This window comes from Antechinus flavipes, chromosome 1 (genome assembly GCF_016432865.1).
Source record: "Antechinus flavipes isolate AdamAnt ecotype Samford, QLD, Australia chromosome 1, AdamAnt_v2, whole genome shotgun sequence".
NCBI classification, from domain to species: Eukaryota; Metazoa; Chordata; class Mammalia; order Dasyuromorphia; family Dasyuridae; genus Antechinus; species Antechinus flavipes.
In genome coordinates this window covers 120,106,708-120,131,951 of record NC_067398.1, presented here as the reverse complement: position 1 = coordinate 120,131,951, position 25,244 = coordinate 120,106,708, and the positions used below count along the sequence as shown (strand labels likewise).

Below are 25,244 nucleotides of genomic sequence, written 5' to 3'. Positions count from 1 at the left end.
GTCAATACCTTGATCTTATAGTCTAGAGATGTAGCATCACTGATTCAGGCATAAAAATTAACTTCTGTTAATCAATCAGTTTAAAAATTAAAAGTTCAAAGAGGTTTCTTTAATTTTCAATCTTTTCCCTAGTTAATTGACTAGGGTACATGACATTTTTGGCCCAACTTGATCATTAAACAGTCAAAAAGTTTTTAAAAATTAAAATTTTAGTTAAAATTTCTAGTTTCTAGTTCCCTTTCTGAAGTAGAATTGACATGATCTTTTTTTTCTGAGTAGTATCTTTTTTCTTTCAGTTTTCTGAAGAGAATTCTCACATGGCAAGTGAGAATTCAACAAGTACTCAACCCTTAGTCAAATCATCTACTGGCTCAACTCTTTTAAGTCCTACCCCAATAAAGTAAGTTAATAGGACAGAGCAATTTAAATAACATTTTCTGATGTTTTTGCCCTAATTTCCCTTGTTTTTTTTTTAACTCTTCAAGAAAATAATTCAGATTACAAAGATAAATTGTTAAGATTACTACATTATATCTATGTGTGTGTGTGTTTCATATGCTTAAGAAACGATATTGAGGATTTCATGCTATCCTTTTTATTTTGTTTTGACTTAGTTTGGACTTTGGACTTTGAGCTGCCAAAAAACAATACTCACATTTTGATGTATTTGTGAGCAGATTATCCAAGTTATCAAACTCTCTTTTTCTTTCCTGCTTCCTTATTTTTGTCTTACTTTCACAAAACACTGGCAGAGAAAAGGAGATGGAAAAGGAAACAATAATTTTTTTCTGTATTATCTGATGAAATGCTTGATGTCAAGACAGAGTAAATCAAGCTAGAGATTTCACTGAGCTATAGGTATGCTATGGCAGGAGACCTTGGTCTAGTAATGTGACCAGATACAAGTTACTTAAGCTCTCTGAGATTTCTCATCTGTAAAATTGGATCATATTTTAAACATACCTAACTCACATGTTGCAAGAATTATGTGTAAGTACTGTGTAAACTTTTCAGTGTTGTACAAGCATGAGGTACAATGATTATCATTATTGTGCTTATGTGACTGGACAACTCACTGTGTTTTCTTATTTGTAAAATGGGAATAATATTTACATTACCTACTTCACAATGTTTTTAAGAAACCCTTCTGCTATATGAATATAGATTATTGTTAGTATCTACAGGAATGATTTGAAGAAACGTCTTTCCTTCCCTCCATCCACTCCAGTTCAAAAATTTCCCCTGGTCCAGGTGCTGAAATCCTACTTTCAGAAATTTAATCCTTTTGGCACCCTATCTCTACAGGTATTTTTTAAAACAAAGAATTCCTTCTAGAGATAATATGTTAGGCAAAATTTCTATCAAGCATTATTAACTTATCAGAGCTCTTTACTTTAGATTTAGGGGGATTTTGTAGAAAACAATGCTGCTTCCCAGGGGTAGAAATGAAGAAAGCTAAATAGGGAGGAGAGAATGAAGAGGTGAGAGTCTTCAAAATATCCACAACAATTGCCTTCTGTCACCCTTCCATCATAACCTAACATCCAAAATTAACTATAGTATGTTTTGAATTTGTAACACAAGATTGTTTTCAGTTCTAATTTCTATTGTCATCTAGTCCTTTCATCTTTTTTCCAAAAACTATTTTGAATGGTCAACATCATCACATTTTGAAAACTAGTACTTAAAAAAAATATTTCTTTCCTCAGACGTCAACCAAATGAAGACAGACATTCTTTACAAAGCCATAGTTCTGATTTCATTTTTGGAGAAAACATGAATGAGAGAGTTTTGGTAAGATTTTATAGTCAGAAAATTCAATAATCACTTATAAGAAAATTTTCATTTTAGAGCTTCTAATAGCAACATCATCAAAACAATAGCTAAATTCTAATATACTTTTTTAGCTCTCTTGGTTGAAATGATATGCTTTTTTCCCCTTTGTACAAAAGGAACCTCATGGGAAACATATTCTAGTTATTAGGATAATAGCTTAGAAACCTTAGAGGAAAGAACAGCATAATTACAATATATTACATTTGTAATACTGTTATATAAATGCTTTGGCATGTGTTAATCAAGACACAATTTTGGGGGGGAGGAATAAATCTCAGTAGGACTAAAGACACTTAGATATGCTCAATTGGTAATAGAATTGGTATTTAACATATTTCAATGGCACTATACATCAGCAAAGTGCTTTTTAACCATTTGTTAATGAATCCTCACAAAATAATGCTCTATTGAAGAACAGAAATGAAAACCATTATAATTGCCATTGAAATGTGAGGGATAGAAAACTTAGGTTGAGTACATGTAAGTGACTTATTCCTGGAGTATAAAATCAGAAAAACAGAAGTAGTTCCAATTTTATTAAGTACCTCTTGTACAGGTATTGTATTGGAATACATGAAGTTTTGATAAGTGATTCAGTTTAAAATTTCATATTCAATTTTATAAAATACTTATTAAATGTCAGTTATATACAAGACCAGACACTAACTGTGGGACCAGGAGTAAGTCACTTAATTTGTTTAAGCCTTCAGCAACTTTTAAAAAATAAGTTCTAAGTTACATACTGAGTGGGTGGAGGGACTTGACAAAGGAAATGACAAATTACTCCAGTACCTTTGCTAAAAAAAAAAAAAAACAAAACAAAAAACAAAACAAAAAAAAACATGGACAGTATTGGCAAACTGTGGTCCACAGGGTCATAAAGATTCAGGCGTGACCAAATGATTAAACAATAACAATAAGAACAGAGAGTCTTGGTCCTAAGAAATCACAGATTATTAACCGTAAGACACTTGTGGGGCAACAATAAGCTAACAATGACAAGGGAGGTGTGGATACAAAAACTACAACTACTATACGAGGAAAAGTAAGACAAGTATGAAGGTATGAGGTTTAGGCTAAAAGGGGAATTTAAGTAAAAAGAGGTATCTTTCACTTGGGCATAAAAATGGAGGAAACTTCCTGTAGGAAACAGTACCCAAGTTGGTCCTGAAAGGAAGAAAGGAATTTTTAAAGAGAGAAAAGGGGGAAAGAATCCATTTCTTGAATAAATATCAAAAAAAAATCTTGAAATAGAACAAGAGTTAAGAGATTGTAGATAACTTTGGAAAGAGTCATTTCAGTGAAGAATTTGGCAGTCAGACTGAAAGGAGTTCAGGGGCAAGGAAAACAATAGGAAAGAGACACAAGAGCATAGGTAATACTTGCAAAGATTTTGGTTGGTATGGGGAAAAAGATATAGGATGAGATTTAGAGAAGATGACAGAGTCAAATGGAGAGATTTTCATTATTGTTTCATTATTATTTCATTATCGAGAAGTCTTGTTGCATATTTGTAGGCACTAGAGAAAGAACAAGTAAATGAGAAGAGGTAGCAAATGATATAAAGAAGGAATGGTTGAAGCTTCCAGAGGAGACTGTAAGAGATGGAATCAAGAGTACAAATTGTTTAATAAATGTTTACTAATTAGGAACAATATTCATATCATTATTTCATTATCTGTTACTGATAAGGAAAAAGCTAATTTGATTAGAAATTGTTGCACATGTTGCGTGTGTGTGCATGCACATACGCACTTACAAAAACAAAAACTTTTGAATCAGTGTATCTAAAGGACTGCATTAAGGAATGTATCTTGTTTTCTAGAGTCCACAAAAATCCATTGAGCTTCACCAAGAAAAGGATATGTATAATAAGGAAAAGCCATTCTCTTCTACTCTATCATTTTCCCTCCACTTTTCATGTACAAGTAAGAATTCCTTTTTTCTGTTTTTCTTCTCTCTTTTCTACATTTTGTCTGTGGTGAAATTACATATACATGAGTATTATTAATAAAAACTCATTTTAGAATCAAATTAGATATATTCAATATATTATAGTACACACATATGATGTAAAATATTTTTAAAATAATATACATAGAAAATAAACAAAATTAATATTTAACCCTTTTGAATTGTTAAATGTCATATAATTTGAACTTCATTTGAATTAATGTCATGTAAGAAGATTTTATTTAGAAACTCAAGTAGTCTTTGAGCTTAATTCATAGCAGTAAGATTATTATGGAAACAAAGGTTATTGATAGCCAAAAAATACTTATGTTAATTTATATCAACAAAAGACATCTTCTAAGAATGGCATTTAATCACAATGTGAAGATTGATGTATTTTCATTTTCTCTTGGATCTAGACTTTTGTAAAAACACAACTCTGAAAGAATCAGCAGCTGCATTCTTCCCCAAGCCATCACCAAAATGTATACTGGAGAAAATTGAAGTTATAACAGGAGAAGAAGAAGAACATAATGTGTTAAAGGTCAGTTTGTCAACATCCCTATGCCTGATAATCATTAGGAGGGTCATCTTTGAAGATGAAGGATGACAGTATCTTTCCTTGAAAAATCTTGTGAATTGATATTGACTTTGAACTAGATCAAAATAACATTTTACTTGGATTTTTGCTTCTTAAAGGAAAAGGGCTTGTTCACAATTAGTTTCTATTAGTTTCTAAAGGGAAAAGATACTCTAGCATTTTATATTACAATAGGTCCTACCTTTCATATACTCAAATATATCAGTGATTTAAACTGATATAAGACTTAGGACATAAAAATGAAAACAAAAGAAAATAATCAATTGTAGCTATTTTTATAGTTAATGCTATAATTATATAGTTGTGAAAGAAATATATCTATATTTTATAAATATTATAAAATGCAATTGAAAAGATGACTTACATCCAAGATAAGAATATAGGAACCAATAATAATATTATAATATAATAAAATTATCAATAAATACAATTATTGATATTATGATGGTAATATTGTTAATAATAAATATTTATTGCAAATAAAGGTGGTCTAGCTGTACCAGACCTAAAATTATATTATAAAATAGCAATCACCAAAACCATTTGGTACTGGCTAAGAAATAGAGTAGTCAATCAGTGGAATAGGTTAAGTTCACAAGATATACTAGTCAGTCAATAACTATAATAATCTAGTGTTTGATAAATCCCAGCTTCTGGGATAAGAACTCATTGTTTGACAAAAATTGCTGGGAAAATTAGAAATTAGTATGGCAGAAGTTAGGCGTTGATTCTATACTAAGATAAGGTTCAAGTGGGTTCATGATTTAGCCATAAAGACCAATTAAAAGAACAAAGGATAGTTCATTTCTCAGATCTATGGAAAAGGAAAAAATTTGTAGTCAAAGAAGAACTAAAGTATATTATGGAATGCAAAATGGATAATTTTGATTGTTTTAAGGCAAGATGTTTTTGTACAAACAAAACCAATGCAGACAAGATTAGAAGGGAAGCAGTAAAATGGAAAAAAATCTGATAAAAGTTTCATTTCTAAAATATATAGAAAATTGACTCAAATTTATAAGAATACAAGTCATTCTCCAATTGATAAATGGTCAATTGATATGAACAGATAATTTTCAGATGAAGAAATTAAAACTATTTCTAGTCATTTGAAAAAAATGCTCTAACTCACTATTGATCAAAGAAATGCAAATTAAGACAGCTTTGAGGAACCACTACACATCTCTCAGATTGGCTAAAATGACAAGAAAAGATAATGATGAATGTTGGAAGAGATGTAGGAAAACTGGAACACTAATACATTGTTGGTGGAGTTGTGAACTGATCCAACCACTCGAGAGAACAATATGGAACTGTGTCCAAAGGGCTATCAAACTGTGTATGCCCTTGGATCCAGCAGGGTCTCTACTGGGCTTGTATCCCAAAGAGATCATAATAAAGGGAAAAGGCCCTACATGTGCAAAAATCTTTGTAGCAGCTTTTTTTTGTTGTGGCAAGGAACTGGAAACCGAAAAGCGAATCAAATTAGCTTTTTCTTTATCAGTATCAGATAATGAAATAATGATATGAATATCGCAGCTTTTTTGGTAGTGGCAAGGAACTGGAAACTGAAAAGCTAATCAAATTAGCTTTTTCCTTATCAGTATCAGATAATGAAATAATGATATGAATATCGCAGCTTTTTTTTGTAGTGGCAAGGAACTGGAAACTGAGTGGATGCCCATCAGTTGGAGAGTAGCTGAATAAGTTGTGGTATATGAATGTTATGGAATATTATTTTTCTATAAAAAATGATGAGCAGGATAATTTCAGAGAGGCCTGGAGAGACTTACATGAACTGATGCTGAATGAAGTGACTAGAACCAGGAGAATATTGTACACGGCAACAGCAAGATTATACAATGATCAATTCTGATGGATGTGGCTCTTTTCAGTAGAGAGATGATTCAGGCCAGTTCCAATGGTCTTGTCATGAAGAGAGCCGTCTACACCCAGAGAAAGAACTGTGGGAACTGAGTGTGGATCAAAATGTAGTATTTTCACTTTTGTTGTTGTTGTTTGCATACATTTTGTTTTCTTTCTCATTTTTTCCCCTTTTGATCTGATTTTTTTTTGTGGGGGGGGGCAGCATATTAACTATGGAAATACACATAGAAGAATTGCCCATGTTTAACATATATTGGATTACTTGCCATCTAAGGGAGAGGGTGAGGGAGAAGGGAGAGAGAAAAAAAAATGCAACACAAGGTTTTGCAAGGGTAAATGCTGAAAATTGTGTATATGTTTCAAAAATAAAAAACTTTAATTAAAAAAAATAATAAACATTTATATGCCCTTTACTATGTGCTTTCCAATTATTATCTTATTGTTGCTCACCACAACTGGGGAAGGTATATGCCATTATTATCCTCATTTTATAGATGAGGGAACTAAGATAAACGGAGTTTTAGTAACATGTCCAGGGTCAAACAGTTAGCAAATGTCTAAAGTCACATTTGAAGGTCTTTCTGATTCCTGGCACTCTTTCCACTGTTGGCTGTTTTTTGTTTTTTTTACTTTGACAAAGTTGACCCATGTTGCATACTTTAATTTGATTATTATTTATGCATATTTGCACAAAAGTTTTATGGTTTTAAATTCAAGGATATGAAATAAAATTTAATGCAACATGAAAATGTTTTCAAATCCCAAAGTCTGCTTCTCCTAGGACTCTCTCCTTTCCCTTTCTTCTTCTCTTCCGTTTCCAGGACTTTCTGACATTTAGTTTAAATAGTAGATTGGAGTGGGTGGGCTACTCTTAAGATATATCATTTGCTCTTTATTATAGGACATCTTAAATTTCATTCCTGGTTGTCATAGATCCCAGCTTTTATTATATTGAGATCATGTAAAATTGGATTTATATAGGATATTTGATTGAAAGCAAATCTACTGGTATGACAAGTTGTCTTTGTTTTTATTTTTCATTTAGATCAACTGTAAACTCTTTATATTTAAAAAAATAACACAATCTTGGACTGAAAAAGGCAGAGGAATGTTGAGACTTAATGACACAGCAAACAATAACTCTGGGATGCTACAGTCAAGGCTGAGTAAGGAAAATTAAATTTATTTGTTAACTAAATCATGTTTATCTGGGCCAATAGGATTTTGGACATATATAACTCAGAGGCTGATACATTTCTTAGAGATACAAATTTTAATATATGTAGATTTCACTTTATTTAAGAAGTATGTCTGAGATGTTTATATGAATAGGATATGTGTGAATAGCATATCTTAATGACAATAATAATAACTAGCATTTATGTAAATACTTTAAGGTTAAAAAATGCTTTACAGATATTATTTCATTTGATCCCGACAACAACCCTGAAAAGTAGGTCTTAGTATTATTCCCATTTTAAAGGTGAGGAAACTAAGGCAAGCAAAGGTCAAGTGGACTTGCTCAGGTTCATACATGTTCACATAAATATCAGAAACTAGATTAGATTATCCTTCTCATCTAGTTTCATATTAATTTTGACCATATCTCTAAATTGTTGATTATCTTACTGTATATAGATTATTGATTCTTAAATGATTTCTATAGTGGTAAGAAATAATTTCCTGCCCATTAGTCATTTTTATTTTTGTGATATTATTTGGCTTTGATGTTAGCAATTCAGCTGAAATTGCTTTCTTTATGATCTTTTTGCTTATGCCCACTGTAAGCATTACAAAATGAGATAACCAAATATCCTTTGAAATAAGTTGTTCCATCTGGTTACAAGATAGGAATAATTTTTAACAAGTCCTTTATTATCCTCTTTGTAGAGAACCTATAAGATATTTTATTTAGCTGTATTTTTTAAATTATTAGACTCTAAGGTTATCCAAATTATAGTGCAGACAGCTAGGCCTACAGTTGTTACTAATTTCTCCAGCTACTTAAAGAAAATTAAATCATTGAAGTCAAGTAACTGTGTTTAGCATGGCAGTGCAAAATATGACCGGGGGGACATGGACAAAATTAACAGTTGTCTGAATAAGATTTACAAGGTATGCATCAGAGGTATAATTATATATATATATAAATATATATATATATATAGCATGATTATGAATCCATACATATATGAGATAGATGGTTTCTTCATCTGTGAAGTAAAGGAGTTGGAATAGATGATCTAGAAGGTCTCTTCCTACTCTAAATCTATGATCCTATGAAGTTACAAATAAAATAGAAAATAAAGGTAAAACTGCTATGAAACTCAGTGGAATGTTGGAAGAATGGTACTAAGACTGGCAGAAGCAAGCACAACCCATTAGTTGGGTTAAAGTATAAATGGTAATAGATAGTAAGAAAGAAACAAAAGATTTGGAGGGGGAGACAGAGAGAGAGGGAGAAAGAGAGAGAGAGAGAAGAGAGAGAGAGAGAAGGAGAGGAAGAGAGAGAGGGAGGGAGGGAGGAACAGAAAAAACTTAAGAAACATAAAGATAAAAATCTGTATTCAACTATCATCAATTCTTTCTCTGAGGATGAATAATATTTTTCATCAAAAGTACTTTAGAGTTATTTTGAAACATTTTATTGCTGAAAATAACTGTCCTTCATAACTGATCATCTTACAATATTGCTGTTATTTTGTACATAGTACATTTCACTTTGCATTCATTCTTTTTTTCAGGTTTTTCTGACTACATACTGCTCATCATTTCTTATAGTGCAATGGTTTTATATCATAAGCATATATCACAATTTGTTCAGCCATTCCCCAATTGATAGGCATCCCTTCAATTTTCAATTCTCTGCCCCCAAAAGAGCTGCTATAAATATTTTTGTTCATATAGGTCCTTTTCTATTTTGTTTTTTATGTCTTTTGGGACATAGATCTACTAGTGATATTGCTAGGTCAAAAAGTATGCAAGATTATATAGCTCTTTGGGCATAGTTCCAAATTTTTCTACAGAATGTTTGAATCAAGCCACAACTCAATAATCCATTAATGTCTCATTTTTTCTCACATCTCCTTCTCCAGTTGTCATTTTCCCTTTATGTTCTATTGGTCAATCTAATAAGTATGAATTGGTATCCCAGAATTGTTGTAATTTTCATTTCTCCAATCAATACTGAGAGTATTTTTTCATATGGCTATAGATAGCATTGATTACTTCAGCTGAAAATTGTCCATATCTTTTGATCATTTACCAGTTGAGAAATGGCTCTTATTTTTATACATTTGATTCAGGTCTCTATATATCTGAGAAATGCTTTCATTTATTTTGAAATATTAATATGGTTGTTAGTTCCTTAAATAAGATCATTGAATGAAAATCAATATAAAGGATTCCAAGAATTAAGTTAGTATTTGTAGATAGTCTAAGAGTTAGTCTGCTCTCCATTAACTATTCTACCCCTTCCATTTTTCTCAACTCTACTACTGTCAAGACAAAAAGATGGAAATTTTATTGGATTGAATACTCTTCTTTATCTGTTTCATGGCTTATCAAAGCCAAAATATTAGCTAACTGGTAGTTGGCTTTCTGGTGATATGCTTCTCTATATTGAGCTAGATAAACTCTTATTATAAATATATTCTCTTTCTGGGACATTGCCTACAGCAGATGGAGAACTTCCTTGGTAAAATCAGCCAGAGCTTATTTCACAATGTCTTATAATTTTTCCAGAATCCATAATCACATCTATGTCATGAGGCAGCAACATAAGACTTTGTGGAAAAGTTCATATTCTACCATGAAAAATATTTGTGAAAGAAGATATAATTGTGAACAACGTCATTGCATTTGGGGTTCACCTTAAAGGAAAAGAAAAAAATTAAGTGGGTTTGGGTAGGTGGGGACTCTTTCCAGTGGTTAAGTATTTTTTCTAGTGTGTATTCAACATTCAGTTAAGCTGTGCTGAAGAATAAATGACCTGGTAGGGGAAATTTGACCCTTACTATGATCTCCTCAGGCAACATATTCAAATACTATAATTTCGGTCACAGGCATAAGCCTTCAGAGAAATTACAGCTACATTGAGCCTCTTTGTTTATATTGCCAGAACATGTTTTGTTGACTCAATTTTTCCAGAGTAAGAATCGAGGCGGCTGTTAGAATTCCTTTGCTTCCTGGAATTCCAGAGCAGCACAACAGGGGACAGAGAAAAGAGAAGCAAAATGCCATAGTGGTTAACATAGCTGCAAAAGGCAGTACCAGAAATAAGACTTTACAATACTGATTCTAAATTCAAAAATGTCAGTATATTTGTCTGAGATAGAAAGCCACACATTCAAAAGTATTTACTGAATGATCTTCAGGACTATATATTTGTATAACACCTTGTGATGTAGAAGTACCTACTGTCAGGGATATGTATAAAAAGGGAAAAGACCATCAACAGGCATGGTTAAATAATTTTGTTTTTAAATTAAATTTTATTTTATTTTCTGATTCAAATTCTCTCCCTTCCATCTTGTCCCCCAACTGAGAATGCAACATAAAACAAAGCCCCTGTTAGAAACTTGTCTAGTGAAGCAAAACAAATTCCCACATTGCCCATGTCCAAATATTTATGTTTAGATATATACATACATATGTATATATGGGGTGGCAGAGAGAGAAAACTCTGCACTCTGAATTAATCATCTCTTACCAAAAGGAAAGTATTAATCTTGAATACTCTGAAATTGTTATTAGTCATTGTGCTAATCAGAATTCCTTAATCTTTCAGATTTGTTTGCCGTTACATTATTGCTGCTTTATATAAATTGTTCTTTCTCTGATTTACCTTACTTTGTATCAATTTACACAAGTCTTTTAATGTTTCTTTGAAACCATCCTCTTTCATCATCTCTTACAACACAATAGCATTTTATCATTTGTATATGCTCTAGCTCATTTAGCCCTTTTCCTAACTGATAGACATCCTTAGTCTCCAATTCTGTACTACCACAAAGAGTTGTTATAAATATTTTTGGATATGTGAATTCTTTTCCTTTTTTCTTTGATCTGTTTGTCATAGAGGCCTAGTGTTCATATAACTGGGTCAAAGGGTAGGTAAAGATGATTTCATATTTTGGGAAACTTAATTCAATTGCTTTCTAGAATGATTAGATCTGTTCACAGGTCTATCAATCATGTATTAATATACCTGTTTTCTTACAGCATTTGTCATTTTCTTTTTTGGGTCAACTTTGCCAAACTGAAGGGTGTGAGACAGAACCTCAGAGTTGTTTTAATTGACATTTCTCTAATTATTAATGACTTAAAGCATTTCAGAATATGGTTATCAATAGTTTGGATATCTTCTTCTGAAAACTGCTTGTTTTTATCCTTTGATAATTTATCAGTTGGGGAGCAGAATTAAATAAGTTTAAACAACAATGATGAGAGGCAGAATGGGAAAACAGAAAATCGGCCTCCTGCCTCAAAGACTTATTAGTTGTATGATGTCAAACAATTTCCTTGACCTCTCTGCCTCATTTTTCTTAGTTATTAAATGAATAAATTGGCCTCAACAGCTTCTCAGTTCCTTTCCTTCTTTGAATCCATAATCATATGAAGTAAAACATGTGTTGAGCATATATTTACTTAGACTAAAAAAATAAATCATTTTGTCTCTGGTAGAGTGGAAAGAATTCTGGCTAAAGAACCACAGAACAGGGATTCAAATCCCTGCTTCTGATATTTGCTTCCTGTGTGATCCTGGGACAAGTCACTTAACCTCCCCAGCCTTGGTTCTCATCTCTGAAGCAAAGAGGTTGGACCAGATAGCCTCTGAAGTCTTTCTCACCTCTTGATCAATGGCTTTATTATTTTTTTTCAAAGTAGCACCTAAAAACAAGACTTTCAAAATTTTAACAGTTCCAAATTCCTAATATCTTAGAAAAGGAAATGAAAGTAATTAAAAACATTATACTTTCTGCTTCTTCTTTTCCCTCTTTTTTTTTCTATTATTATTTTATTTTTATTGTTATTGTTGTTGTTGTTCCTTGTATTATTCTTCTTGTTCTTCTGGTTCTTTTTCTAGTTCCTTCTCTTCCTCCTTCTTTTCTTCTTCTTTATCTTCTTCCTCCTCCCTCTGTTTTCTTTGCAAATATATACTTTCTGCCTATCTAATCCTATTTTTATACTGTTGACATCACACCAACTGTCATAGTCAGAATTGGCTATGGCAGTTGGTGTGATGTCAACAGTATAAAATTGGCATGGGACATCCAGGTCTATGTCTCTAGCATTGATAATTAAGACATGAGGAAGTAGTTCTTCTCCTACAACAGAGCAGTCAGTCCAACTTTCCTAGGATCCTTTTGCCATTTTGCCTCTCCCCTAGGACTTGACTTCCCCCCTAAAGTAGATCTCCCTTAACTTGCTATGTGGCTTGAAGATTTGTATCCTATATTATAAGGATATCCAAGATCATGTGGAAGAAGATATGACAGTAACAAATATTGTATGTTTTAGCCATCAAAATTCCCTCTAGAGATAAGCTCAGAACATGTCCTCTCTAGTTCCCAGCCTCCTCTATTTTTCCTTCCTTTATTTTTTCTTTTTTATATGTGTTATTGATGGAAAAAATTATATATCAACTCTTCTTTCTTACTCTGTGGAAAGAAATAGATAGCCTCTTGCCATGCTTCACTGTGAGTTCTCTGAAGTTACAACTGATCAATATATTAATCAAAACTCTGAAATCTTTCCATGTTCCCCATATTTCCATTTCTACTCCCTCCCCCCATTGGGAGCTCATCTCCCATTATTAAACTCTCCTTCTCCTAGATCTTTTTCTATCACCACCCTTCATCTTCTAATACTCAGCAAAATCAGTTTTTTTTTTTCTGAAGCCACTTCATCTATTCGTATCTTTTCAAAACTTCCTGCTCCTTTTCTCTCTCTTGGTCTCTGTCTCTCTCTGATAAGACTAGGAGGAGAAGCTCTAACACTCCTTGCTCCCTATTGGAACTTTCAGACCCTGTCTGGACCTCAATTATTCATTAATCACCTTTCTTCTACTTCTAAAACTCACTCTAATCTGTATGGATTTGCATTTTTGTCATGTATGAAACATTTGTCCTTCTTTTTCAATAACTTCAATTCTTATAATCTTTTTTTCTACCCCAACTTCTGCCCCTTCTAACACCTTGACCTTGTAGGTTCTGAATCTTCTCATTCCTCTGATTTCTATCTTCTTCAGCCAATCTAAATTCCTAGTTATGATTATAATGGTTAACTTTTCCTGAAGATATAGCACAGGGTGATATAGTGAATTAATTCTAGGGAGAAGTAAATGGAATGAAAGAAGCATTTCTATAGGACCTCTTGTGTGCTGGGACTGTGTTAAATGCTTTACAATAATTATCGTATTTGATTCTCACAACAACCCTGTGAGGGAGATGCTATTAATATTCACATTTTACAGTTGAGGAAACTGAGACAAACAGAAGTTTAGTTACTTGCCTAAAATACCATTTCATAGATAATAAGTGTCTGAGGTCAAACTTGAACTTGGGTTTTTGTTAGGATTCTTATAAGGTACTAAGTGGAATTGATAGAGACAATAATCATTTATTTTAGCATGGCTCAGTATGATTGATCTGATCCTACAAGGAGATGTTATGGGCCAGAATTTGAAACAAGGTACTAAGTGGAATTGAGGAGATAATAGTTAAATCTAGTTTAGCATTGATTTAATCCTACAACAAATAATGGTTTTCTGGTGATATAGATTGGTGTATACTCAGTGTGGGGCATATAAGGAAGAGGTCTCAGGGCCAGAAAGGACAAGCCCACTGAAGCTCTCGGAGCCTCCACCAGGATTCAGTTGAGGAGATTCAGAAGCCAGAGAAGGCAGCTTAAGCTCTCCGAACCAAGACTATAGAAGTTTTCTAAGAAAAACTAGCAGAACCCCAAGTGAAGGAGATAATAAAGGATTTGGACTTTAACAACTCCTGGCTACATTTGGTTGATTACACTGAACTGAAACTAAGGCTGCCTCCAGAGCCCCACAAGAAACTGCTCCCAGAAAAGATTGCATTTTAAAGAATATTATAGTTTTCTTGACTCCAGGCTCAGCATTCTGCCACTTAGCTGCTTACATGTAATTATGTTATAGAAATGACCTAGATAATTAAGAGTCTCCCTCCAAAAAACAAACAAGCGTTTAAAATAAAATAGAGACAGCTGGGTAGCACAGTGTATACAGTATCAGCTCTGGAATGGAGATGACTTGAGTTCAAATCTGAACTCAGACACATAACTAGCTGTGTGAACCTAGACAAGTTATTTAACCTGCTTGCCTCAAAAACAAAACAAATGACCATGGTAATATGGTAAGAGCTCAGGCTCTTAGAAGGCAGATTCACTTTTTCCTCATCTGTCTATTTCTTAGATCTGACTGTTTAGTTGCTCAACTGGAATTCAATAGATTAATTGCCAGACCTTTGTTTTACTTTTTATAGTATACATCAGGCCAATGAGTGGCAACAAGACATTTTTGTTCTGGGTGCCCACTTTTACCATTTTATAGGGTATTCCAAAAAAAATGGAGAATTTGGGGATCAGAACTGATAAGCACAAATGGGCTGATGGCTTGGTAACTAGTATCCAAGAAAGCTGTGGGGAGCATTAACCACTGAGAATGTCTATAAAAATGAAAGACATAAAACCCGAAAATGGAACTAAATGAATAGAAGAAAACATAGGTAAAAACCAACACCAAGATGGTATAGGTGGCTCTCGTTTCAGGGAACCTTCTTGACAATTGACTGGAGCCATGAATCTTGTCCATGATGTCTTTGCAGGAGAAAAATAAGATAGCCACTGGCCATAATCATAAATTCCACACACACGAGATAAGAATAGAATACATAATGATAAATACTGAGGCTTTGAATGAGTTCAGAACTAGAAGCCAAATTAGCCGATAACATGAAGAATATCATGCAAATAAAAATACATTGGAAAATTAGGTTTATAATACATCAGAATTCACTCTTTTAGATTATATAGAACCTTCATATACACATAGTATTTTCATGTGTATATATGTACATCTTTATGAATAAAATAAATAAAATATTTTAAACTGCAAAAAAAAGAAAAAAGAAAAGATCATAGCTGAAGAGTCAGTTTACATAAAAGAATATATATAAAAAAGTTATAGAGAGTAGTTGGGTCATTTTCCTTGACATCAGACCAAACTGAAGAGCATAGATGAAGTTTAGGATTAGGTAGGTGGGTCAAGCTCAATTTTAAGAGGTCTATGCAAGGTGCAATGAAGCAAAGGCCTAGAAAGATTATTGTACTGAGAGGCCTGGGCCATTCAGGAAAAGATGGAAAAAAGCATAATTAGAGCATATGTCTGAGAAAGATAGTATTTAAAGGATAGAGACAAAATTGCAGGGATTCAAGTATAGAAGCATGGTCTAGGTTCAGGACTGAAGCCTTGTACAAAGAGAAAGAGAGGAAGTAGAATCGAAATCAAGCAGGCAAATCAGTATAACCAAAGTTCTAAGGATGGGAATTTTTGTCCTTTACCCTGGTTTAGAAAAACAAAAGCACTGGCAGGTCCTTCCTCCCAGAGTAAAACAGGATCCTGCAGATACTGGTCATTGCTAAAGATTTTATGAATTTTGTGCCTCCCTTCCCAGTACTTACTTAATATATTTTTATATTAAATTCATGGCATTGAATTCTTTAAAAAAAAGGTTTATTCAGTTTATTATAAAATTGAATCCAATCCTAATCCAATTTGGGAAAAAAGGCTTCAATTCCAAATAAAAAATCTGAAAAGAAATTTTTTTTTCTATTTGCTATTCTTCAAAAGGTAACAAATCCTAGTAAGAATGATGAATTAATTTTTGTTCTGCAGCCCTTAACACATATAAATTCCTGTTTTAGTTATGCGAAATCAAGGCAATCTAAGGCTGATTCTCAACAGCAAACTCTGGGCACAAATGGAGATACAAAGAGCAAGCCACAAAAATCTACGCATCACTGCCACAGATTTAGATGATTGCTCCATCAAAATATTTTTAATTCAGGTAAGAAGTTTGGAGATTGCTTCTGTTTTTTTTTTAAATAAACATGATTATCTTATGGTCTTAATATGGATTTAATGTAAATGGTATATAATCTCATCCATTGCAGTGAGCAAGTGACTTGACTTTTTTTTTTTTATATTAACTATATGAGGAGTACCAATGTAGCATTACCATAGGAAAGAGAATAGATGAGTGAATGAAATAACTTACAGAGCTGACACTCTAATGAGAGATCATCCATTTTGGGGAAGTGAAGTCAAGGAATGGAGTTATGGTCTAAAAAGTCCCCAAAATGGTGGGCAATAGATTGCATGCCCTTTCAAGGGGGCAATAATTGTGTTGATTTTGTTACAGTTTTCAGAGCAAGAGGTTGAAGGGAGAAGAGGATGGAAAAATGGCAAGGATGAAAAAAAGTTTCACCTTACAGAATTAAGCAGCTTAGCCCATGCAAGCATTATTTCTTCCAGGTCTACTTTGTAAGGTAGAATAACAGTAAATAGTAGGTCAGAAAATGGCCAGAGTAAAAGGACAAATTAGTTTCTTTCAGAGTCAGGAAGCCCTAATCAAAGTTTTGATTTTGGTCATTGGGTGACACTGAAATTATCACAATTTACTCAGTGTCTTTAATCTACTCCAAGAATCTGAAATGCAAGATAAGGTGTCCATTCTGCTTTGATAGAAGGAATCTTCTCAAACTTATTCCTATCAGGGAAATCATAGTTCTGATGTCTCTCCTCCAACCCTATCCCTAAAGCTATTACTAGGTTTTCAGACTATTCTTTATACTTTTAAATAGTAAACCTGTGATGTCTAAACGCTAACCTAGACTTTATTTTAATATTACAGCTGTCAATCATTTGTTGGTACTCTTTTCCTGGGTTATTGATAGCTATCGGAAATGTAATATTTAGATCTTGCCACATTTTTATCAAATTATTTGACTAATGAAGCCAGCAACTGAACCACTTTCAATTACTTAAATACACACACATGTAAATTTAAGGAAGGCAAGCAGGCTGCACTGTTATATCCCCAAGATATTGAATAGAGGAGACTGAGTAAATGGTATCACTGAAAATTCATGATGTCAGATGGAAAAGCAGGTTAAAGAGGAGAGAGAAGACAAGTTTAGTTTTGGACATTAAAACATGATCACTATAAAATATTGTGCTAGACATTATGGGTAACTATCTCTCTACATATGTGTGTATAAGAGATCCTTCTGTGTGTGAGCATATAATATTGTTTGTTGTTGTTCAGTTATTTCAGTCCTGTATGACTCCTCATGATCCCATTTGGGATTTTCTTAGCAAGATAAGTCTTCTTGATTTCAAGCCCAGTACTCTATTCATTGTACATATAATATATATAAAGTATATCTGTACACAGATGCTATACTTTATAACATATCTATATAACACATACATATAGTGATAGATATATCAAAATCTACACCTATAGTCATTATATCTACATCTATGTTTATATTAATTGAAGGAGTCAATTTGATTTTCACATTCTGGTTTTGCTCAGAGAATCATAGAACTCGAACTGAAAGTAATATTAGAAGTCATTTAGTCCAGGGAGTCTTAAACTTTTTCCACTCATGATCCCTTTTTGTACAAGAAATTTTATGCAATCCCAGATATATAGGTATGTAAAATAGGCATACAAATCAAATATTTACTGATAATAAATCAAAAAAGAAATTTAGTTCAAAACAATTCTTTGTTGTACATATATTTTTACCATTTATTAAAGATGAAATCAAATTTAATACTAAATGGAGTGATGAATGTACTTGTTTATTTTTACATGAAGAATTAAATATTGGTAGAATTTTGATACCTTTTTACTGTTGCCAAATTTTTCATAATCCCTGCATTTATGGATTGCATAAAATAGTTATGCAACCCATAAAGTGTTGTGACTCACTGTTTAAGAAAGTTTGATCTAGTTCCATACCCTCAAATTACAGATAAGGAAATTTAAAAGCCAAGCAAGGTTAAGTGACATGACTGGATTTGATTCCATAATCAGTGTTCATTCCCTGTATACCACACTGCCTCTGTGGGTAAACATAGTAAATTCTAAAACTGTATAACTCTCCTAGATTTTCTCTCTGTCTCTCCTTATATCAGCCTTAAATGCTAAACTTAGATTCATAGGATTAGATTTCAGATCCTGGCTCTGCTATTTACTGCCTATGTGACCTTGGCTAAGTCATTCAACTTCCCTGACAACAAATGTTCTTAGATGTAATTTGAGGAAGTTATATTTGACTCATTGTGGCTGATAGAAGGTTCAATGGATAAAGTGCTGAGCCTGGAGTCAGGGAGATTCATCTTTACTTCAGCATCTTTGCTAAGAAAAAATCTAATGGGGTCATGAAAAGTCAAACATAACTGAAAAATGACTAACAACAATATTTTGACTCAGTTATTCTTCAGCTTAGAAATGAGTTCTTTATCAGAAAAGAAAAACTTGTTGCAAAGGTTACTCTCTGCCTTCGCCCAAGTTTTCTGCTTTTCTTCTCATTTTGGTTGCATTGGTTTTATTTGTAAAAGAACTTTATAATTTTATATAATCAAAATTGTCTAGTTTACTTTCTGTGAACTTCTCTATCTCTTTAGTCACGAACTCTTGCTCTATTCACAGTTCTACAACTTATTATTAATGATAAAGTTCTACTGGGAAATGAATGTGGACTGCTTGCATTTTAGTTTTTCTTTCCAGGTTATTTTTACCTTTCTAAATCTGTTTTTTCTTGTGCAACAAGAGAACTGTATAAATATGTACACATATTTTGTATTTAAGATATACTTTAATATGTTTAACATGTATGAGACTGCCTGCCATCTAGGGGAGGAGATGGAGGGGAGGAAGGGAAAAGTTGGAACAGAAGTGATTGCAAGGGACAATGTTGAAAAATTACCTGTGCATATGTTCTGCCAATAAAAAGCTATTTTAAAAAATGATAAAGTTCTAAAAGGTTACATATATCATCTCCTCATAAAATAGTGTAAACAGTTAATCTTCATTCATTACTTATGATTTATCACTCATTTTAAACTTCCTAATGCTTCTCTTAAGTCCTGTATTTGAATGTCAAATTTTTACTCAGCTGTGGTCTTTTCACCAGGAATGCTAAAATGTCCTCTTTTTCAGTAAAGATCTATATTTTCCTCTGTAGGTTTCTACTCGGTTTCAGTGGATAAGTTATTCTTGATTGTAATCCTAGATCCTTTCCCTTCTGGAATATTCTGTTCCATTGTAGTGGTACCTGCTAAATCTTATATGATCCTTACTATGGCTCCATAGTACTTGAGCTCTTTGCTTCTGGCTGCTTACAGTATTTTCCCCTTTACCGGGGAGTTCTGGAATTTGACCATTATAGTCCTGGGAGATTTCATTTTGAGGTTTCTTGAGAAGGTGATTAATGGAGTCTTTCAATTTTTGCTTTACTTTGTAATTCTAAGATATCTTTGAAGTTTTCTTTCAAGAATTCTTGAAATATAATATCCAGGCTCTTTTTTGTTCATATTTTTAGATAATGTGACAATTCTTAAATTTACTGTTTTCCATGTCAGGTGTTATTATTTTTCTGAGATATTTCACATTTTATTCCATTTTTTCAGTCATTGATTTTGTTTTATTATTTCTCGATGTCTCATGGAGTCATTAGCTTCTACTTGGCCAATTCTAATTTTCAAGGAGTTAATTTTCTTAAGGTTTTGTACTGCTTTTTACCAAGCTATTGATTCCCTTTTCATATCTTTCTTTCATAACTCTCATTTCTTTCCCCTTTTCCTCTATAATTTTCATTTGGTTTAAAAACTTTTTTTTGCTCCTTTTAAACTCTTTTTAAATATGCTTTTAAAAGTTCCTATTTGGACTTGTGTTCAATTTGAATTTTTCTTTGAGGCTTTTCTTGTAGATGTTTACAAGTAATTATCTTCTGTGTTTGTGTGTTGAAACTCTTTACTTCTTGATCTTGGACTTCATATTAGTACTGAGCTTCTCTCACTTTTTGAGGAGGATGTCTAATATGAATTTATGTCCTTTTATGTCCTGCTGATTTCATAGCTCAGTCTGGGGGTCTGCAAATTTTCAGTGTTCCCAAAATGGTGTATTCTGGGGAGAGGTCTGTTCACTGCCCTCATTTTCTGAGCTTGGCAAGTATAACCCAGATTTGAGTTTGTTGGCTTATTTGTAGATGAGTTTCAGGAGACTATTACTGAACTCAGTCATAGCCCATTTGGAGATTCTACAGTTTCAAAACAACTAAATTGCAGACTTCCCTTTGGTCTGGGAAACACCTGCCTTAGTTATTCCACTGCAGACTTATATGCTGGGATAAAAGCTATAACTGAATCACTTCAGCCCCTGAGCTGAAAGCAACAAAGCTACACTTTCAGAACTTGTTCCACACTCAATATTCAGCAACCATTCCTTTCTGTCTTTAATCTGCCATCTTCACTTTGCCTCAGAAAATCATTTTGGGAGTTATGTTGACAATGGTTTAAAATGGGAAGAGAGTTTAGGCACAGAAATCAACTGGAATGCAATTGCAACAGTATAAACAACCGGTGATGAGGGTTTGAAGTAGAGTGGTAAATAAATGAAAAGAAGGGGACATATAAGAGAGATACTATGAATTTAGAAATGTGGCAACTGACATTTCTAGATGGTTATCCTATAGCATTTCAAATCCAACACAATCAAAACTGACTACTGACTCATCTTCCCTCCAAAATATTTCTCTTCTATTTTCTTTCTCTGTTTATGGCACTGCCATCTTTCCAGTAAATTATATTTAAAATCTTGTGTCAGTCAATTAGCCTTTAAGCATTCCTCTCCTCTCCATAAAAAAACAAGCAATCTGATGTTGATCATACATATATTTTCACATTAGCCATGTTGCGAAACAAAACACAGAGAACAACAAAATACAAGAAAAAAAAGTTTAAAAAATGCTTTAGTCTGTACTGAAAATTCATCATTTTTGTCTCTGAAGATAGATAATTTTTTGTCTTAAGTCCTTCTGAATTGTCTTGATTCATTGTTTTGATCAGAGTAGCTAAATCTTTCACAATTGATAATTCTTACATAGTTGCTATTATTGTGTATAATGTTCTCCTGCTTTGCTCACTTCACTTTACATTAATTCATATGTCTTCCCAGATTTTTCTGAAACCATCCTTCTCTTCATTTCTTACAGCCCAATAGCATTCTATTACAATCATATATCACAATTTGGTAAACTATTCTCCAATTTATGGACATTCTTTCAGTTTCCAATTCTTTGCTGCCACAAAAAGAGCTGCTATAAACATTTTTGTTTAAATCTTTTCCCTTTTTCTTTAATCTTTTTGAGATACAGATCTATTAGTGATATTGCTGGGTCAAAGGTAATATATTTCATTTCCATTACCTTTTGCCTACCCTATTTTGAAATCTCCTAACTTGTTTCTCTTTCATTAGTTTTGTCCTCTTCAATCCATCCTTCATGTTAGTGCCAAAGTAATCTTCCCAATATTCAAGGCTGAGCATGTCACCGCCTTGCACGAAGATTTTCAACACTTTTCCATTGTCTACAGAATTACAAGCAAACAACAGAATAAAATTTAGAATGGTATGAAAAGCCCTTTTAAGATCTGGCTCCAATCTCTCTTGTCAGACTTGTTTTGTACTAACCTTTGCACACTCTATCCCATATCCTGGACCATTAGACATTTCTTGATCTCTTACTATCCTTTCTTTTGCAGATAGACTGAAGGAAATTCTTCTATAATTCTGCCTTTTCAAGCCCTCTTAAGATCTTCATCAGATGCCACAAAACAAGTGGCTTTCCCTGATTCTCCAAGTTAGAACTTATCTATCCCTATTCTCTTTTCCCTTTTGCTTTAACTTCTGCAAAGGACCTATTGCATTCTGAATTGTATTATAATTTTATGTGTATATTAATGAGTCATCATTTTGACAATTCCTTATTCATAGTATCTAATCCAGGTTCATTCTACAGAATAGGAAACTTAGATATCTATATAACTAAATTCAATTGATAGTCTTCTAGGGCATAGATATGTTCTGATTTAGATCAATGATAGATTTATTATTACTGATGAAATCAAAGGTCTTTAGAAAGATTAAAGAAAATACAGAATTAAATTATGGCAAAAGAATTGAATTAGATTTTTTTAAAAATCCAGATTCTACTTTTATTTCTGTCATTTGGTATATGATATGATAGTTTCCTCATCTTCAAAATGAGCAAAATATCTACCATGACTGTATTATAGGCTTGTTATGATGATTAAATGAGATAATGTCTAGGTATTTATCAGTTAGAACATAGCCATATACTCTTCTGATTCCAGAGTGTAGTCTGAGATTTTTAGGGAAAAAACAAAGTTTTGTCTAATGTAGCTAATGAACATGAAAGAATAGGATTATAGCACTTAACCACCTGCCTGCAGCAACCATTGTTTTGTACCAGATCCTGTTTGGTATTATATTAACATGTTTTGATAGATTATTAATAGTAAATATATTAAAAAATTGTGACCTACTTATACAAATTTCAGATCATTGAACCCACCATAGAGGAAAGATTTCCCCTATGATAATGAATAGGAAAATGCTTTGAAAACTATAAAATATTATACCATGTATAGTTATTATCATACTAATTTAAAAGCAACACAAAAAAGTGTTCCTATATTGTTCTTGTGAGGTGAAAGGATACAGGAATCTGAGGGAATGCCCAGTAATCAGATTTTGTCCTTGAAAAAGGCAGTGTTTTGAGAGAATGTCAAAGTGTCCAACCAGAGTCCTTTGAAAACATAGGAACCATTGTTATACCCTTTGCCTTCATGATCTGCTCTCCAGTAACCTGTTTTCCAATCAACTGGTTGGAATATTTAAATTATTGAACCTAATTTGCTGATGAAATCTGTGATGTTTTTGAATGGTCAAAGAAAAATTTTAGTTGATTCCTGAAGAATAGAAGATCTTGACTCCTTTAAAAAGAGTGGGGACATTGGAAAATTTTTTCTCTATCTCAACTCCCAAACTGGCCTTGTTATCAGCTAACATTGCTTGCAATTTATAAATGTTCTAGGCACTATTTAGGACATATAAAGTCTCATAATTCCTCTCTATAAATCACCAAAAAGATATCCTAAAATTGATTTAACAAATATTTTATTTTAAAATGCTTTTATTAATTTGTCTGCTTTCCCCTTTAAAAATATTCTTTTTATCTTTATGTTGGTCTTTAAGGGTGACATTTAAATTTCTTTATGGGGATCAAATCATAAGTTCCTTTTACTCCACAAAAATTCCTGTAGCCATCTACAGAACCAATTCTAAATTCAAATAAAATTTTTAAAAAATCATTCAATTTTGTTTTCTTAATGTTATGTATGTGCATGTACCATTACCTTCTTACAACTCTTTATTATAGAAGGGAATTCAATTCAATATGTGTTTTCAACATTTGAATGAGGGAAGTGTATTATCTTCTCATTCCACATACTAAATAACTATTTTTTCTTCAAAGAAGATAAGCCAAATAATCATATTAATAAGAATTGAAAATTATTTTAAAAGGAACCCATAGACATATGAAAACATAGGAACCATTGTTATATCCTTTGCCTTCATGATCTGCTTTCCAGTAACCTGTTTTTCAATCAACTGGTTGGAATATTTAAATTATTGAACCTAATTTGATGATGAAATCTGTGATCTATGTTCAAAAATACTAATCTATGACTATTCTTAACAATTTTTTTTGTGTGTGCAGGCAAGTGCCAAAGATATTGGATGCCTTTATGCAGCAATACATCATCGTCTTGTTGCACTAAGAACATTTTATAAGCAGGAATTAGATGTAAATGAAATTGAAACTGAGTCAGAAACAGTCATCCAATTATTAAGCTGTGATAGTTGTGATGAAGATGATGATATGCTTAAAATCACCACAGATCGGTCAAGTAAGTTTATTTTCATCCCCCTATATCCTAAAAAAACAGTTTCTTCTAGGATTTTTCCAAAGACTAATCATATCTTCACCTACAGATTATTGGTACACAAACTATAAATTATAGTTAGTGTTTTCAGATAATTTTTACTTAAAACTTCACATTTCTTGATTTTTCCACTTTATTTTGCATATGTGTGTGTATCTATAGAGCTTTAGAGAGAAAGAGACAGAGAAAGACAAAGAAAGAGGAGACAGAGACAGATTGAAAGACAAAGACAGATGAGTAGGATATATATGGCAGAGAAGGATGTAGAGAAGACGAGAATGGGGCCATTATTCAAGTTTGGCTGGTATTTATGAACATCCTATTTGTTTCCTTTAAAAAGACTCAATATAAATTTGTTTATGAGATTAATTGCATATAAACATAGATGTTAGATGCAAAAATCACTCTTTATTTCTTCTTGTTATTTATTCATTTTTTAGTGATGTCTGATTCTTCATGATCCCATTTGAAGTTTTCTTGGCAAAACTATTGGAGAGGTTTGCCATTTCCTTCTATTTTATAGATGAGGAAACTGAAGCAAACAAAGTTAAATGACATATCCAGGATCATACAGCTAGTAAGTGTCTAAAGCTAGATTTGAATTCAGGAAGAGCAGTCTTCCTCACTCCTGGCCCAACACTTTGGGCACCATGGCGCCACCTAGATGCCCTGTTTATATTTAGGGACTGAGACATATTGCAATATTAAAAATGAGTAAACAACAAATAGATGTTTAGGTGTAATAACACAAGTGCTTCTACAATGCTGAGTTCAAGAGTGTGAGCTTAGGAACAATAGGCAGGTTGAAATGAACAGTTCATTAACATTTTA

The 25,244-nt window shown here is 32.7% G+C and overlaps 1 protein-coding gene across 1 annotated transcript in view; it reads left to right on the top strand.

Moving 5' to 3' along the window:
* Positions 1-25,244, top strand: part of RANBP3L (RAN binding protein 3 like) — a 59,768-nt gene that overhangs the window by 31,561 nt on the left and 2,963 nt on the right. The window contains exons 9-15 of the mRNA XM_051989937.1: positions 297-400; positions 1,710-1,794; positions 3,662-3,764; positions 4,209-4,333; positions 7,323-7,443; positions 16,235-16,377; positions 24,188-24,377. Of these exons, the coding sequence (XP_051845897.1) occupies positions 297-400; positions 1,710-1,794; positions 3,662-3,764; positions 4,209-4,333; positions 7,323-7,443; positions 16,235-16,377; positions 24,188-24,377 (871 nt within the window). The remainder of the gene's footprint in view (positions 1-296; positions 401-1,709; positions 1,795-3,661; positions 3,765-4,208; positions 4,334-7,322; positions 7,444-16,234; positions 16,378-24,187; positions 24,378-25,244) is intronic.